This window comes from Stenella coeruleoalba (assembly GCF_951394435.1).
Source record: "Stenella coeruleoalba genome assembly, chromosome: 14".
NCBI classification, from domain to species: Eukaryota; Metazoa; Chordata; class Mammalia; order Artiodactyla; family Delphinidae; genus Stenella; species Stenella coeruleoalba.
Genome location: NC_137160.1, coordinates 40,531,454 through 40,550,028, shown reverse-complemented (window position 1 = coordinate 40,550,028; position 18,575 = coordinate 40,531,454). Strand labels below are relative to the sequence as shown.

General features: G+C 40.2%; 1 protein-coding gene across 14 annotated transcripts in view; it reads left to right on the top strand.

Annotated features, from left to right (window-relative positions):
• Positions 1–18,575, top strand: part of DTNA (dystrobrevin alpha) — a 390,818-nt gene that overhangs the window by 340,844 nt on the left and 31,399 nt on the right. For 10 of the 14 annotated variants that reach the window (XM_079942544.1, XM_079942534.1, XM_079942541.1 and 7 more), the window contains 3 exons: positions 11,558–11,645; positions 13,502–13,599; positions 17,585–17,698. In XM_079942544.1, the coding sequence (XP_079798670.1) occupies positions 11,558–11,645; positions 13,502–13,599; positions 17,585–17,698 (300 nt within the window). Of the gene's footprint in view, positions 1–228; positions 307–869; positions 963–11,557; positions 11,646–13,501; positions 13,600–17,584; positions 17,699–18,575 lie in introns of all 14 variants that reach the window. The other 4 variants (XM_079942545.1, XM_079942547.1, XM_079942538.1 and 1 more) reach the window with 2 other exon arrangements.

The window sequence follows — 18,575 nt, the reverse complement described above, 5'->3', positions numbered from 1 at the left end:
ATCTGGGATCATAGCGGCTTGTGTAATTGTAATTGTGGTTCTCAGGCCAGGTTGCTACTCCTAGTTCAGCTATGTGGAAATCTGAAAACATCTTGAACATTTCAAAGTAATGAAAGAGCTGTCCAAAATGAGCTTGGAAGTAGTCTTGGGAGTTTCTGTTGCCAGTTTCTATTCTTGAATGCATTGCCGAGTTTACGCTCTTCTTGGCTTTCCCATCTTATTAACCAGCTCTCCTCCCAAGGACAGTGAAGTCGAGCAGAGCAAACTGCTGGCTAGGGCTGCTCCAGCTTTGCTGAAGGGCAAAGGGTAAGTTAAAGCCAGAGTGTTCTGGAACCCTGAATTAACTAAACTAAAAATGCTGATTTCTTGTGTCAAAGATGCTTTGTGTTTGAAAGACCGTCTTTGATTTAGTCAAAGCAGCTCTGTTATAACCCCATTAACAGCACCAAGTAGTTATTTTGAGTAGACACATCTGTGTTCTTACTCGCTTTCCCTGATTTCCTTTTCCTTTTTTGAAATGACTAAGCTTCAGATTTGATTTTCCAAAGGATAATCTTTGCTTGCAACCTATTTCAGTGTATTTACTGTACAAATGAATTTCTTGGCCTTAGTGGTTTGAAGAATGCAATTCTGTTTTCTTAAAAGTTACTTGACCTAAGTGAAAATCTATTTTTAAAGAGAGTGAAATGGCATTGTGAATTTCATTGCTTGGATTTTGCTTGTGTTTCTTCATAGAACATCGCTTAGTTTTCCTTTACTTGCTTGGTTTTCTAGATGCCTTTTCGACCACAAACTCACTCCTACCTGCCCTGCTTATTTCTGTCCACCTGTCCTAACAACACCCTTTCTTTCCTCCTGCCCTGTTTCAGGATACAGTACAGTCTGAATGTGGCAGACAGGCTAGCTGATGAACATGTTCTCATCGGGTTGTATGTCAACATGCTCCGGAACAACCCATCATGGTTAGTGCAGGTTTGGCTGCTTGACTGTCCTGCGAGAGGGAAACAGTCTGATCTCTTGACAAGCAGTCTCAGCAAGGGGCAAAGTCACTGGATGCCAGAGGTGTCACTAAAGCATTTTTTTAACTGATCCAATTAAAATGTCTTGTGATATTACTTAGGACACTGCCCGTTAATGTACCATAGAATTCACATTTTTGTTTATATCTTAGCTAAAGGGACAACTCATGTAAGCGGGTGCTGTGCTAAATATTAGCATCTAGGGAGATGCAAGACTCTGGGTCCCACCGGTCAGTTCTGTGTTACATGTGCCATGTCAAATTACTACATGACAGTGATGCAGGAATTTGTCTTATTCCAAGGACTTGTGTGTTTCTACTGATTTGGAGAACAATCCTGCATTCCCTTAAGATAGAAGTGAAGAAGAGGAAAAGTGATAGGATGGGATTATACAATGGAAATCATTTCATCAACAATGATAACAGTGGGAGAAATTGTCTTTCGACTCTTCTCTTACAAATGTTTCAGGGTAGCCATCCTGATACAGCCTGCTTTCAAGTCCCACAGTATTCAAAGCTTACTTTCCAATGTGTTAAATGTGTGAGTTCAGATAGCCTTATATAATAGAATAAAGGCATTCCTAGAGTTTTTCCCTTTCTATTTTAGTTGTGACATAGTAGATTCCTCCCATTGGTTCAAGTTAGTTAATAATAAATATACATTTTCAATTTGAATGAAAATAAATGCACAAACTGTATAATTATCACGTTTCATCCTAGTTTAGACAACTATTTTACAAATATGTTTAGCAAACCAGTTCCTTAGAAATATTCTATTTTACTTAATAACCCTAATACATTTTCTCTGAACTGAGAGCCTATGGATTTTTTGCCATTATAACTATTAAGTGAGCCAATGGGTTAAATTGCCTTTAAAATTGGTCCCCTTTCTTCTACTGTGTCACAGAAAGCATCCCTCAAACATTTGGCATTCATCACCCTCACCACTTGGTATTGTTAACCATGTCTTTGTTTCTAGAACTTTCCTCCCTTGATGCCTTAGAACTATTTTTTGCAAGATTAGTACATGAGGTGACTTTAGGTGATACACTGATGAACATTTATTTGTTTTAATAGTTATATATTTATCTTAATTTGAACTTTTAAAAATGTATGTATATAACCAGTGTACTGGTTTAATTTTATACTATATGCTACTCTTTCAGGAGATAAAAATGCACTCTTCAGCTAAGCCCATCTCTTTGTTCAAATTTTCCCGGCTTGTAGATCAAACAGTTCCTTTTCTTTCTTACATCTCAGCCTCTCAAAACTACGAGTGGAGTGATGGTTTTCATCTTATTCCCAGTGAATTTGGTTCCCCAATGTTATATGGTAGCTGAAACAATAGAACTAAATACTAAATTAACGCCCCCCCAAAATTTGTGTTGGTAATCTTCAAAGCAGGATATAGTCGATAAAGATTCAATCATGTCTGAATGCAATGATGTGATCTCACACCCTGTCCTCTCCTGTCCTTTGGAGTGTGTGTCCAAAATTCTAGCACACTCTGGTTATTTCCACCACTCTTCTTTGACCTTTTCTTAATTAAAGTTGTAACAGAGAAATCTCCAAAGAGGAAAGTGCAGAGTTTGTCACTCCCAGCCCTTTTCCCTCCTCAAGTGGTTAATCATATTGACTTGATGGTCACTTAAGACTGTAAAACGGTCTCAGTAGAGACACCTTACATCGACTTGATGAAAGATAGATGTGACTTGTATTTTGAAAACAAAGCAGAATTTAAGACTGATCAATGAAGCTGACTCGGTTTTAAAAGCTACTGCCCTCCATAATTCTCATCACTTTGTTCCATCCTTAAAAAATTCCAACTTCTCTTTTCTCAGTTTGCTCCTTCCCTTTCCTTGCTGTTTAATTAGATCCTAACCATTCCCCACATCTGCCAGGATTCTGTAAGCGATGCAGTGATGTCTCCCCTCCTTTATCATCATTATAGCTCTGATGCTTAACCGTCATTCAACTGTGGTGAGATCTATAATGGTAGTAATTACAAGAGCCACCATTTTTTAAAGCATTTGCCTCATGATAAGCACTGTGTTTAAAACTTTATTTACATAATTTCCCCTGGTCCTTAGATAAGCCGGTAAATACTCTCATCCCCATTTTATCGATCAGTAAAGGTATCAGTTTAGAGAGTTTACATGACTCTCCCACAGGCACATAGCTACTACACAGTGGGGCCGGGATTTCAACTTTTATCTAGCTGATCCCAAACTCATAACCACTGTGATACATTGCATCTTATAAAACCTACATAAATGCATGCCCTCCAGAAAGCTCTTCTGGACATTCCACAGCTGCATCCACCACATCTCTATTTACTGAAATTGCATATCCCATTGTATTATTTGTATTTCATTTTAACAAATATTTTGAGCACATACTAGTAATAGAAATAGTGGTTGTTCATAAGTTACCAATTATGTATTTAGTTCTGTGCCTTGCGATTTCTCATTTTAGTTGTAAGCTTCAAAAAGACAAAAATTTTCTCTTCAGCCTCTTGGACCTCATCACAGCAGCCAGAATATGAATAATAAATTTTACATTTATGAAGTGCTTCAAAAATGACAAAGCCCTTTCCCACACATTATTTAATCTGCTTGTCAAAGCCCTGTAGGTTTAGATATTATTATTGCCATTTCACTGATAAGAAAATGCCCGGTTACAAGACATCAAGTGACTTATCCAAGGTCACCTGCCAGCAAGGTCTTCTGATATTGAGTCTCATCTGTTTTCCACCTCCTACCTCGGCCTTCCTGTCTGTGCACCCTTCATGAGATGGTCTATAAAGAGAAATCTAATAGTTGTTCTTGCTTGAAAGGTGTGTTTTTGTAAGTATTCATATATGCTCCTAATTCACTCAGTGTAGGGGCCTTCTCCCCTATATCAACTGCTTAGCACAATGGGAAACTGACTCATCTGTAAATAGTTTGCTGCTAAATTAGAGATATTCTTAGGTGCCCTTGCTGGTTCTGATGTCAGATAAGCCAAATAAATAAACTGTAGATCAAGGGCAAAGTCCTACTGTCTTCCTAATTCCTAAGTGAAGTTTTAAAAGCCTTAATGGTTTTCAAGCACCTTCTTCACTGGGGGAGGAGAGGTCTCAGAGTTATGCAGTGAGGGCTTTTTCTGGCCTCTCCTAAAGCTTATCAAGTGCCCAGGCTTGCTAGTGGTTTATAGGACAGATGGTGGCAGGCAGACCAAAGGAGGTTGCAAACCAGCCCAGAACTTCCAACTCTAACCATAGTTTTAAGCCTTGATACTTACCAGTCAGAAGCTTCTGGCACGTTTCTCTCAACTCTGAAAAGGCCCCTTGTGTAAGGGAGGGAAGCAGTACCGTGAAAGGGTACAGTCTATACTTTGACGTCATGATCGATTGCTGTCACTTTGTTAGACCCCTGATCTCATATAATTAGGTTGAAATCTGTCCTGCTTATGTTTTTCTCAAGTACAAGAAATGGGACATTTTGACACCTATTTCCGGGTTTCACATATGACATCTAAGTTGTTACTTGCTCAATTGCTTCCTTTACTAGAGTCCTATGGCACTTAGTTCACAGCCCAGACCCATCACCGGGGCCGCAAGCCTGTGTGTGATCTAGCCCTCGCCTACCCCTCTCCCAGCCCCAGCTCTCATGGGGTTCTCCCACTCAACCACAATATTTAGTCACATCAGCTTTTCATCAGTTCCTAAAAAAAATTCCTAAAACTGCCTCAAAGACCATGATACTAGTTCTTCCCCTATGCCTAGAACATTCTTCCCCATTTTCCTCCTGCCCTTTCCTTCCACACACACATGAACTGGCTCCTTCTCTGGCTTCCAGACTCTGATTAAAGGCACCTACCTACTCAGGTAGGTCTCCCATATTAGTCTGAGCATGGAATACTATTTATTTCATTCTTGTCATAACTGTTATCATTGGTTCCTTGGTTGGTTGGTTCACTCCTACCTTCCTTTTGTGGGGCAGACCTTCTCGGACTTGTTTGCCACCATCTCTCTGGCACCTAGCACAGTGCCTGGCACACAGTAAGTGCCCAATAAATGTCCATTGATGTTGGAGAATATTGATAGTGCCACAGATATAAAATTCCCGCTCACCCTAAACAAAATTGTTAGGAGTCCTCAGAAAATCTTTTTTACTAGAAAAATACTTTTTGCTATTAAAAAAATCACCTATTATAAATTAACCCTGAAATTGAACATTTAGTATAAGAGTATAAAATAGGTGAAAAAGTAAAGTATTAAACTTGACTTGGGTAGAAGTGATAAATGTGGATAAAGACGAGAAGCAGCAATTCACTGATGTGACAAAAGCAACTAATAAGGGGCAAAAAAAAACCTAAAAGTGATGTTGGGCAAAAAAATTTTTTTTTAATTTTTTAATGTTCTCTGACATTTTCCACTTTGTATCAGTTCACTATGGCTACTGTAACAAAGTACAACAGACTGCATGGCTTGGACAACAGAAGTTTATTTTCTCACAGTTCTGGAGGCTAGAAGTCTAAGACCATGGAGCCTGCAGGGCTGCTTCTGCTGAGGCCTCTCTCCTTGGCCTGCAGATGGCTGCCTTCTTGCTATGTCCTCACATGGCCTTTTCTCTGTGCACATACATCCTTGTTGTCTCTTCCTCTTCTCATAAGGACACCAGTCATATTGGATTAGGCCCCCACCCTTATGACCTCATTTAACCTTAATTACCTCTTTAAATTCCCATCTCCAAACGCAGCCACATTCTAGGGCACTGGGGATTAGGGCTTCAACACATGAATGTGAGGAGAGACAATTCAGTCCATAGCATGCTTCTACACTGAATCCACTGAATTGTATGCCTTTAATATTTTTAATGTGTAGGCTAAGATTTGACTGACTCTTTTCAGTAAATGTTGTGATTTTGAAAAGTATAAGTTTATTGCAAGCTGCAGAAAGGAAAAGAAATTATTATCCACACATATTGAAAAGTATCTTCTTTTATGAGTTTTCATTTCCTTGTTAACACTACTCCTTTTCTTTTGTAAAATGTTTAGGACCTTCAGTTATAGAACTAGACTTCTGAGAAAAACATTTCCTTAGAATCCTAAAAATGTAAACCTTCTAAAGAATGTCAGAAGTGAGCCAACCTTTATTTGTCCAACTAATTCTTGGGTAGTTCCTGCTATGTTCTAAGCACTGTGCAAAACACTCAAGTTCCAAGGGTGAAGAGATTGAACCATTCTGTCCTCAAAGAAGTTACAGTTTAGTGAAGGATAAAGACAAGTGAAAAGGGCAATTAAAATGCAAGAAGAATGCAACATCATTTATAAAGTAGTCTTGCTTTTTTTTTTTTTTTTAGCAATAGAGACGCAGACAGAGAGAACGGACTTGTGGACATGGGGGGAAGGGGAGGTGGGATGAATTGGGAGATTAGGATTGACATATATACACTGCCATGTGTAACATAGAAAGCTAGTGGGAACCTGCTGTATAGCACAGGGAGCTCAGCTCGGTGCTCTGTGGTGACCTAGGTGGCTGGGATGGGGGGTGGGGTGGGAGGGAGGTCCAAGAGGGAGGCTATATATGTATACATATAGCTGATTCATTTTGTTGTACAGCAGAAACTAACACAACATTGTAAAGCAACTATACCCCAATTTTTAAAAAAGCAAAGAGATAACAGCTATAACAAGGGCAGCAAAGTGCAGAGGGCTATAGAATATATAAGGAGCAATGGACCTGAATTTGGAGGTCAGACATGAGGGCAGGAAATGGAAGCCAAAGCCAATACCAGAATGAAGAGGAATTAGCCAAGCAGAAGTGAGTGGAGGAGACAGAGAGACCATTCAGGACAGAGAGAATATGGTTCATTTGAGGAAATTAAGTGTGTTAAGGCCACGGGGGTAAAGGATGAAGCTAGACTATGCAGGACCTTATAAGTCTTATTTAGGAATTTGAAAAATGAGAACCTATTGAGAATTTTATGCATAAGAATGTTACAGCCAACTTCACTTTTAAAAGATCGATGACTTGAGGACAGGAAATGAATTGGAGGAAAGAATAACTCTCAAATCAGAGTGACCTATTGAGAGGACTTTACACTCATTCAGGATGAGATGATGGTGGCCTGGGCCACATTGGTGAGAGCTGGAATGGAAGGAAATGGAGGAATTTGTGAATTTGTAGAGGTAGAAGGCATGGCCTTGGTGGACGATTGTAACATAGTGGGTTATCAAAGTCAGGGTCTTGATAAAGGAGTTTGAAGGCACCTCTATAGAGAAGCCATTGTTATGGTAAGTTGTTTTATTATTATTATTATCCATGAAGATTCCTATGGCATTTTGCTCTCAACCAACTGTGAAAGACAGGACATACCCTGAGAAAGTCATCCTCCACTTAAGTAATAACTAATAATGCCTTCTCAGGCAGTAATCCTCCTAATAGCTATTTGCATTTTAATAAAAGAGTAGTGACACTTAATGACCTTAAAAAGTAATCTCTAAAGTTCCTGTCACCATTCAGACAAATGGAAAAAATATGAAGGAGAAATGAAGAAGTATTTATGGTGCCCTTTAGATCACATTATTATTTGTGTTTTTTGTTTTTTTTTTTTAAACATAGGTGAATCTCTTCATGACTCAAGTATAGACAAATACTTTTTTCTTTTACATTTATTCTGATTTTTTTTTTCTTTTTTTTTTTTTGGCCGCACAGCTTGTAGGATTTTACTTCCCCAACCAGGGCTTGAACCCCAGCCCTTGGCAGTAAGAGCACAGAGTCCTAACCCCTGGACTTCCAGGGAAACAGGCCTGCAGAGAAACCAGAGAAATGTGAACAAACCTTGAGTTCCCAGAAATCCCTGCTAAATCACAATTTAGGAAGCCCTAGCTCAGCTGGGGCCACTTGAGTTTCCTAGATGCCATTTTGAAATCACTAGCAACAGACACTGGCCATGTATTTAAGGCAGAAAGTGGAGAGTTTTCAACGTAATAGTTTTCCCTATTCTGAAATGCAGTCTACACAGCAGACCCTTTTAAATTCATCATGGTCTTGTAATAAGATTACTGATTATAAAGTCTGGAAATGAATAGGCAGGGATAGAGACAATGTTGGAATTGGTATTTCTTTAATGATTTAGGGAATTATTGGCCATTCATTTCCGACTATTTGTAATTGAAGTCTTGAAATAATGAAATTTATTAGGTGAACGCCTCATTCACCCTTGTATAATGCGAACGTACTGAAATGGCACATGTGGACTTATAAATCGTTTGTGTGCGCAAAGGGGCAATACATCACTCCACCCCTCATTCACTCGGTGCTGGAGGAAGGAGAAGCAGGGGAAGTAAGAGTTATAGCTTACTAGATGAAACCCCATAACTTCCCTTCTTACATTTCCAGGAGGCTTTTTTTTGATATAACCTTCATATTATTTATACTTGCTGGTCATTCATGATAAAAGGCACTTTTATCATGAGGTTTTTTATCAAGGTTTTTTTTATTATTTATTTATCAAAACACAAATGATTTTGACAAAGTCACTTTCAGGCATTCAAACAGATCATCGTCCTGGGCTTGGAGCTTTGGGCCTTGTTGTCTACACAAACTGTGTTGAGTTAGGCATATGGTCTCTAATACAGCAGCCAGAAAATGACCAATGTGTTAAAATCAAATTAAATTGTTTCTTTCTTGGGTGGTTTTATGTTTAAAGTAAGGACAGCATAAACTTTCACTTTCTCATTGAAGCTGTAACAAGAAATGCAGTTATTATTTTTAACCACTGCAGAGGGCAGATGTGTTTTATAACACATCTGCTTTTGTTTTTATTTATTTATTTATTTATTTTTGGCTGCGTTGGGTCTTCGTTGCTGTGCTCGGGCTTTCTCTAGTTGCGGTGATTGGGGGCTACTCTTCGTTGCGGTACACGGGCTTCTCATTGCAGTGGCTTCTTATTGCGGAGCACAGGCTCTAGGTGTGCAGGCTCAGTAGTTGTGGCACACGGGCTTAGTTGTTCTGAGGCATGTGGGATCTTCCTGGACCAGGGCTCAAACCTGTGTCCCCTGCATTGGCAGGTGGATTCTTAACCACTGCGCCACCAGGGAAGTCCTAACACATCTGCTTTAAACATCTGTTTTAAAGCATCCATTGTCCAGAACTAATTCGGCCTTTTGCTAGTAAAAATAGTTTCTTATTCCAACTTTAAATTTGTATGCTGGTTGAAATCTCAATCCACTGGGATTAATACTACACATAGGTGAGCCCTGAATCCTAGAATATCTGTCTTAAGGGAATTTGTGTGAAAATATCACAATGCTATATGGATATGAAAAATGATGTCTTTTATATGGCTTACATTTGGGGTTCATTTCATGTGTTTAACTTTTCCATTTTATTTTCAAGATCTTCTAGATCCTTGCTACTCAAAGTGTTGTCCTTGGACCAGCAATACCAACGTATCTTGAGAGTTTGTTGGAAATGCAGATTCTGGGGTCCCATCCTACCCCCCCACCCCACCCCCACTCCAGAATCAGAGACTGCTTTTTCACAAGATCCCTACGTGATATGTATACACACTAATGTTTGAGAAGCCCTGCTCTAGATAGCTGTTGGATTGTAGATGACATTTTGAAGGAGCCAAGAATCATTAATGAATCCGAACAGGTTACTCAAGAGGCAAAATAATAATAAAATTGTATTACCTAATATTTTTGAGCATTTAATGTGTTCTAGGCATCACACCAGCTTGACGTTTTTTACATGCATTGTCTCATTTAGGCAGCAGGAAAGTGAAGGCTCTTTTTCTGAGGATGAAGAAGTGACTTGGTAAATGGAGAAATTCAGGAATATTCTAGGTAGGGTACGGTAACTTAGAGAAAAGGGCTAAATCTAGTGGAAGAATTCAGGATAAGAACAGGTACAGTTTACATATGTGAGGAATATAGACTAGCACATAGATAAGGGAAACAGGAATATCTTCCAAATGACCAGAAAAAAATGTTACAGTAACAGATTCCACCAAGCAGAGAAGAGCTACTTGGAAGTGACATAGCTAATATGCTGCAATTTTCATTCATCTTCTCACTTTAGAACAAAGGTTGAAAGACTATGTTGCATGTTTACTTTTTATGTAAGTGTACAAATAAATAATATAAATGTATATTACTTTATATGGATCCAAGTCTTTCAGTGGATAATTTTTACAGCCTTAACATTGGCATAGAAGTGTGTCATTTTTCACGTATAACCATGAGTATTGACTTTTTTTCTTTAAGGAACAGGCTTAAATATAAGCCAGTGGAGAATATAAGTATATTTGGGGATTGAGAGGAACTGGTTTCTAATCTTGATCCTGGCCTGATACTCACCATAATAACTGATAAACTAAACTATGACCAACTAGTCTATTAACAGGATTAGTGTTACTGGTATGTTTCACAGAATTTTTTTTTTAGTGGCATCCAAAACTTAGTCTTACGTGAAGGGCTTTCTGAAATATCAACTCTCTAGGAGAGTTGAAAATGCTTCTATTTGCATTAGTTTTTTTAAGGGGTCAGATTATTCTTATTCTAATAGGAAGAATTTTTATAAATTTATAGGAGACACTAAATGATTCCCACTCATGTCATTAGAAGCCACTACCATAATTCTACTTCTCTGGAAGTAAATATAAAATGGCAAGTTACCTGGGTAGTAGTACTGTAGATGAGAATTATATTCATTGTGTATTGCTGCATAACAAATTACCCAAGAGCTCAGCAGCTTAAAAGAACAAACACCGTGGGTGAGGAATCCATGTTTGGCTCAGGACTTTCTCCAGGTTGTAATCAAGCTGTGGGTGGGCTGTGATCTTATCTAAAGGCTCTACCGAAGGGGATCCAGTCCCATGGTTACTGGCTGGCTTCAGTTCCTCCTCATGTGGGCCTTTCCACAGAGCCGCCTGTGTATGGCATCCAGCTTCCCACAGGGCAAGCAATCCAGAAGGGCTCGAGAGAGAGAAAACATGCCCAAGACAGAAGCCAGGGTCTTTTTATAACCTAATCTTGGAAGTTACCTTCCATTACTTCCGCCACATTCTATGCATTAGAATTAAGTCTGTTAAGTCCAGCCGTACTACAATAAATGAAGAGGATTACACAATACCAGGAGTGGGGGATCACTGGAGGCTGAACAAATTGGTTTCTTCTTCCTTCTTGCTTTCATATTGTCTATCATGTTGGTTTCAGATGTGTATTACTTTGTCATAAGGAAATTAAATTGTTAAAGGCAATATAACTAAATTAAAGAGAAAGTATTCTTTCATCAGAAATGTTGATCAGGAAAGTCACTCCTCTTTGGAGATTTCTTTGTAAGGTAGGATTTATTAAGGACCTTCCTGGCCACATATTAGATCACATCATGAATCCAGGTCTGATGTCATTAACCTAATAGGATTTTGTATAACGATCAAATTTTTTGCACTGAAACATTGAAATAGCCAACCCACTCCAGGTGGTAGTATGAATATTCCCGTCTTTTCTCAGTTGCCTGACTGACTCTTGCTCTGTTCTCAATAGTATGCTTGAGAGCTCCACCCGGCTTGATGAAGAGCACCGGCTGATCGCCAGATACGCGGCAAGACTGGCAGCAGAGTCCACTTCGTCTGTAAGTACTCTGAACGAGCGGATGTCACGTTGATTGTTACCCTAATAGCTGACGCCACAACAGCAGAGCTGAGTAGTTGCTACTGTGCCGTCTGCAAGACCTAAAAAACGATCTGGCCTTCCACTGCTTCCATTTTCACTTTCCAGCTATCATTCTGGTCTAGCATGAGTCAGAGCTCGAGGTATTCCTGTTACAATAGTGCTGAACCAGACCAATACCCAATTTCTCTGGATAATTCCTAATCAGTTAATATAAAGAACAAGCAATGATTCAAATCCACAACTGGCTCAGATAAGTTTCTACTTTTATCAATATATCAAGAAATATATATCAAAAGTTGTTTCTACTTTTCTCAATATAGCAAGAAAGAGAAAATTATGTCATAAAATCAAAAGAAAACTCTGCATCACATGTCAAAGTTCCCATATGCCAGCTATAGAAGACCATTTAGGATATAAAATATAGGACCTCACACTTCTTCATTAGCAACACAAATCGTTTCTTTGTTAAAAGAAATGCTAATTAATAATGATAGAAAAGCTTTATAAAAGCCAGACCTTTACCAAGTTTAAACCCTTCCCTATGGTTAGTTTTCTAGAAATGAAAAATCAGGCTGAGTTTCACCATGTCTTTGGGCTTAGGCAATGGGTGTTATTTTTTAAAGCTTGGCATTCTTTGGTAGAAAGATTAGTTGTAATTTTTTTTAATTTGCTTTAAAAGCACTAAAGACTGACATTGAGGAATTTCTATAATGTACGGTAGAGCAAAGAAGGCAAGGCACAGGGAAGTCTACATAATCTGACCCTGCTTTTACAAAACAATATCAAATAAGCCCTTGACTAAATACACATACACATAAATACATATATAAATATGGTACATGAGGTATATATACATATATATTCTTATATAATCATATTCTTATATATATGTGATTATGTAAGAATGGAGAGGGACTTCCCTGGTGGTGCAGTGGTTAAGAATCCGCCTGCCAGTGCAGGGGACACGGGTTCGAGCCCTGATCCGGGAAGATCCCACGTGCTGCGGAGCAACTAAGCCCGTGCGCCACAACTACTGAGCCTGTGCTCTAAAGCCCACATGCCACAACTACTGAAGCCCACATGCCTAGAGCCCATGCTCCGCAACAAGAGAAGCCACCGCAATGAGAAGCCCATGCACTGCAATGAAGAGTAGCCTGCTTGCTTCAACTAGAGAAAGGCCAAGCGCAGCAATGATGACCCAACGCAGGCAAAAATAAATAACTTTATTAGAAAAAACAAAAGAATGGAGAAAGTTATGACTGCATATACACCAGTTGTTAAAGCTGGTTGCAATCCATCAGTGTAAAATTACATATATGAATACAGAAATGCTAAAAGTATGTTGACCAAAAGAAGAAAAGAAAGTCATATTAACTATGACTTTAAAGCTATACAATTTTTAATTGTATATTACAGTGGTTAAACAGTAACTCTAGAGAAAGAGATACTTCAGCAGTGATATATTTTTTTAACCCCACCTTTACTGAAAGAAGAGTTGCGATGGGAACAGCATGGCAAGAATGAACTAGTTCCCCAAAGATTTCAAGTCAGAAAGCTAAAAACCAATTTTTCCCATGTTTTGTATATTTGCCTGCCAAAGGGTTCTATTCTGCTTTCCACTGCATAGATGTGCTCCAGATCCCCAAAAAAGCTGGTCCTTAGGAGAGGAATGGCCATTTAATTTTACGTTTTGCTTTTTTTGTTTTGATAGAAATAGTTTTTTCTTTCTTGTGCATATCTCACGACTCCTGTCTTTTCAAACACAGGTCAGTTCCCCTTCCCAGTACTAAATAGTATAAACCACGTATTTTCCAGCAGCCAGCGCAGCAGAGGAGTGCCCCTGACATCTCCTTCACCATTGATGCAAATAAGCAACAAAGGCAGCTGATCGCAGAACTAGAAAACAAGAACAGGTAAGGTTTTTGGGACACTCCTGCTTCTTTCTTTCTTTACAGCCTTTAAAGTATCGGTTGTTTTCGCAGCTTAGAAAGCTCTTCCTCGGGGTCTCTGCAGAGATGGCTCCTTCCCATCACTCAGATCTCAGCTCAAATGCCACCTCCTAAAAGATCACCTCTCTGATCTCTCCCACTACCTCCTATTCCAGGAACCACTCTCTGTTATATCCGTGTGTGTGTGTGAGTGTGTGTGTGTGTGTGTGTGTGTGTGTATGACATCTCTCTCTGAAAAAAAGTCGCATTTAAGTGTTTGTTTCCTTTTTATTGTCTGTCTTCCCTGACTGATATGGAAGTTCTTTGAGAACAGAGGCTGTGACAAATGGCCCCTGAGCTCCAGAACCATGCCTGGTACATTGTAACAGTGTAGAAACTCAGTCAATATATACTGAGTGAGAAAGGAATAAATATCTGAGTCAGATCTCAAACTCAATGCTGAGTAAGCCTCATATAAGAACAACTTGTACGTTCTGTATTTCTTAGAACAACACCAAGCTGTCTTAATACTTAATCTCATCTTTAAACACTGATGTCCCTTCTGAGATCAGACCGGTAAAGGAGGAGGTTTTGATCATTGTTGCATACCTGTAGGGTTTGACCTGAAATTTTTGGGATAAATAGTCATGCTATTCTTTTTTTTTTTTTTTTTTTTTTTTTTTTTTTGCGGTACCCGGGCCTCTCACTGTTGCAACCTCTCCTGTTGCGGAGCACAGGCTCCGGACGCGCAGGCTCAGCAGCCATGGCTCAGGGGCCCAGCCACTCTGCAGCATGTGGGACCCTCCCGGACCAGGGCACGAACCCATGTCCCCTGCATCGGCAGGCAGACTCTCAACCACTGCACCACCAGGGAAGCCCGGTCATGCTATTCTTTAAAATTCTATAGAAAAAAATCTTAAAAGGAAGATACAAACTCACTTGGCACATTTTCATATTCTTAGAAAGAAAACAAGACTAAAGTGAAAATTTACAATCCCACAAATATCTTGGTTGCAATTTTAATCTACTCTCCCATCTCTCCAAAGCACTTTGTTTTCCCTTCCGATTCTCTGCTTCCACTCAGCATGGGGATAGCACACTTGAGGGGAAATCGGGACTTCCTTTAAGGAAATACCCCAGGGATATCTACCTCCATGTGGGATTCCAGAATCAGCAAGAAACCCCGTGAATGTGCTGGCTGTACCATGCTACCACTCTTACTGCTTGCTTCTAGGGCATTTTGGGATTGCAGTCTCTGAATACATGTTTTTAGGATGAGAGGGAATAAAGGAATGGAAATGAGAAGAGATGGCAGAAAGAGAGCTTCATCCTTTTCCTGAGTTCTTTCCCCACCCCGTGCCTGAAGAGCATCTAGTCCCTCCTGAACTCATCTCTCTAAGCCAACGGCCTCATGCCTTCCAAAGGCCCCAGAACCACATCCCAGAAGCTTATCCAGGTCACAGTTCCTGCATCACGGAAATTCACCCAGGGATCCCATGGTCTCCAAAGTGACAGTTAACCCAATAATCAGATCTCTGGGCTTCAAGGAAGGATAGAATTCCTCACCTGACTCCATGACTACCCTACGTAGTCATTTAGACATTTCAGAAATGATCTTTAGAAGATAATGCTTTCTTAGAGCCTCCTTAGAGGAGCCAGTTAGAGTTAGTATTAGGAGTAGCTGGACTCTTCAGATTACATTGTGGAAGTCACAGCCTGCCTAGGCTAGACCTGTCCAAGCAAGTACCAAAGACTGAAGGAGTCGAACACATATGGGCTTTGGGGCAAACCTGCCTGAGTTCAAATGACTGCTACCACCTACTTATTGAAATTGGGCAAGACTTTTAACTGGTATGTGCTTGATTCCCTCATTCATAAAACAGATAATTGCAGTACCAATAGAACTATACTATACTAGTCTATATACAATAGAACTGTTATGAGGATTAAATAAGACTAAAGAAGACAGCACAGTCCCTGGGTGTAGTCTAAGCACCTCATGCTCCTTACCTATCTTACCTTTATTCTCATCTGATCAGAGCTGCTTCTCTCTTTTTCTTGCTTGGGCTAAATGGCTGTGTCATGGTTCTGTCCTGAGAACCAACAAGGAGAACTAGTGGAAGTCACAGGATGTCAGGATGTTAGCCCTCAAGATCTTGGAAATCTCAGTTCACTGATGTTCAGGCTGGGCTCTCTGGGAGTTCAGGGGCCCTGTAGGGGTGTATGAAGAGGAAGAAGAGCTAGTAGCACAGGGCACCTCCCTTTCTTTAACCAGAGAAGTTCCTTCTTAACTGTGTGACATGTTGGGTTTCCATGGAAGATTTCTTTTAAAGAAAATTTTCCACTATAGAACACCAAGGGGGACAAAAAAACAAGTTGAAAACCACTGAATTATGGTCCAAGCTCCCACCATACCCATGAGAGGTGTAGTGACTCACTGGTAATTAGCTTCTTGATTCTGGCCTGTTTGTGAAGCAGGAGGTTGTAAATCAGCCTCTCAGATGGAAAGCCACCCATCCCCCTTGCTCACCAAGTTCACCTTCCATTCTTGGTGCTTCCTTCTATCTTATGGGCTCTTCTGCGTTTTGCTGGATGGGAGACTGACCCCTCCCCCAAGAACCTGTGACTTCTAACCTTGCTTAATAGCTTCTAACTCACTTAGGGATAATTTGTCTTACATCGGTCACCCATCCCTTATGGCTGGCCTAATGTTCACCTCAATGCAGGGCAGCCCCGGCCCCAACATCAATAATAGACTGACATGTCTCACCCCTGATAGGGGTCACACCAATAGCACTCTTATGTCACAGACTCAATTACAGTGAATCCTTTTAAAAGCACTTTCCTTCACAAGGCTACCCTTATTCAGATACATTGTTAAGGCTGAAAATATTAAAGAAAAGAGAAAGAATTTTGCCTACCTGGGGGCTTCTCAGATAAATTCAGTGAGAAGAATTTCATTCCTGGTGAGAGAATGGGGTTATTTAGTTTTGCAAAATGAGCACCATTTATCCTTATTTTTTCCAAGCATCTCTTACTTGGTAGCTGCAGGTACTTTATGGTGTCAGACTGAGATCATAAATAAGTGGAAGATTCATTTTTGTCTCTTAAGCAGTGCACTTTGCAAAGTTGAACACATTACCACAGCATTATATTACTGACTAGAGAGAGTGTTAGGTCCTGGGGAGAACACTCAGCTTGAAGGCTCCAATGACATATTGCAGTCTTCCTAGTTTGGATGTACTGGAGATGAAGGCAGTATCCCCTCACCCAGAGCACCCAACTGTTGCAGGAAGGGGCAACAATGTTCCAGGGCCGGAGAGTGGGCTCTCGTCTAACACTCAGAAATGAATTGTCCAAGGAGACACATATTGACAAAGCAAAGAGTTTATTGGGAATGAACGGGCGCCCGGGGTCAGAGCAGCAGGGTAAGGGAACGCAGGAGATCTGCTCTGCCACGTGGCTTGCGGTCTCAGGTTTTATGGTAATGGGGTTAGTTTCCGGGTTGTCTCTGGCCAATCATCTTGTTTGGCCCATATTTGGTCTGACTCAGGGTCCTTCCTGGCGGCGCGCGCATCTCTCATCCAAGATGGATTCCAGCACGAAGGATTCTGGGAGATTGGTTGTCTCCTCCCTGTCTTGGCCCCTCCCAAATTCTCCTGGTTAGTTTTTAGTGGGAGCACCATGTTCCTTATCGGAACCTCCTGTTGTGAGACAACTCAGGCAAGCAGTCATCAGTTATCATCGTACCTGGCCAAGGCGGGAGGTTTCGGTCAATGGTTCCCTAACCCAACTAGCTACAGCCAACACCTCGTAAACACAGTCAGGTAATGAGGGTTGGTTCTGCTCCAACACATAGGATGACCCCTTCTTTCTTTGTTCTGGTGGCCCTGATCTACTCAGATGTTAGATCCTGGACATCCTGGAAGTTAACTGACCTGGGTTTCTTACCTTCCTCCTCTCTCCCAAGAGAAATCTTACAGGAGATCCAGAGGCTGCGGCTAGAGCATGAACAAGCTTCTCAGCCCACTCCAGAGAAGGCGCAGCAAAACCCCACTCTGCTGGCAGAGCTCCGCCTCCTCAGGTAAGAAAAGGAGCCCAAGGCGTCTCAGGAAATACAGGTGTCTGAGATCATCAATAAAGTCTAACAGTGTCCACCAGAAAACGGTCCTCAGCCACCATAGCTGCTAACATCTGTTTGGTTTTTTTTTAATAGCACACATCTAATTGCTGGAATTTGCAGGTTTGGGAAAGAGGCTGTTTATTTATTTATTTTTTTCTTTGACACAGAGAAAAGGAAACAGTGTTCTTTAGATCCGAAACAAAATGTTTCACCGGAAAATAGAATTTTTTATAGTACACTCTCTTTATTTAATTAAAGTATAGTTGATGTACAGTATTATATAAGTTACAGGTATACAACATAGTGATGCCCCAATTTTTAAAAGTTATACCTCATTTATAGTTTTTATAAAATCTTGGCTGTATTCTGTGTTGTACACTATATCCTTATAGCTTATTTTATACATAATAGTTTGTACCTGTTAATGTCCTACCCCTATATTGCCACTCCTCCCTTCCCTTTCCCCATTGGTAACCACTTGTTTGTTCTCTATATCTGTCTTACTGGAAAAAATTTGAACTCAACTCTCTTTAGTTATTTGCGCTATCAACAATAGGTTTGTGATAAAAGTGATCAACAAAACAAACATGTAAACAACTAAAGAATCATCACAGTTTTTTAAATTTAAAAATTTACCTGTGACCCATAAATTATCTCTAAATCTTGGTCCCTAATAGCTTTGCATACAGATTTTCATACCTTCTTGTTCTACAAATGAATTTAAAGGCCTGGTGTTACCTAGTCTGTCATCATGAAATATTTGAGTTGGGAAGGACCTAAGAAGGTCATTTGGTTCAAGCCCTGAATTTCAGGGCACTTCTCAGGGTCAGGCCGGTAG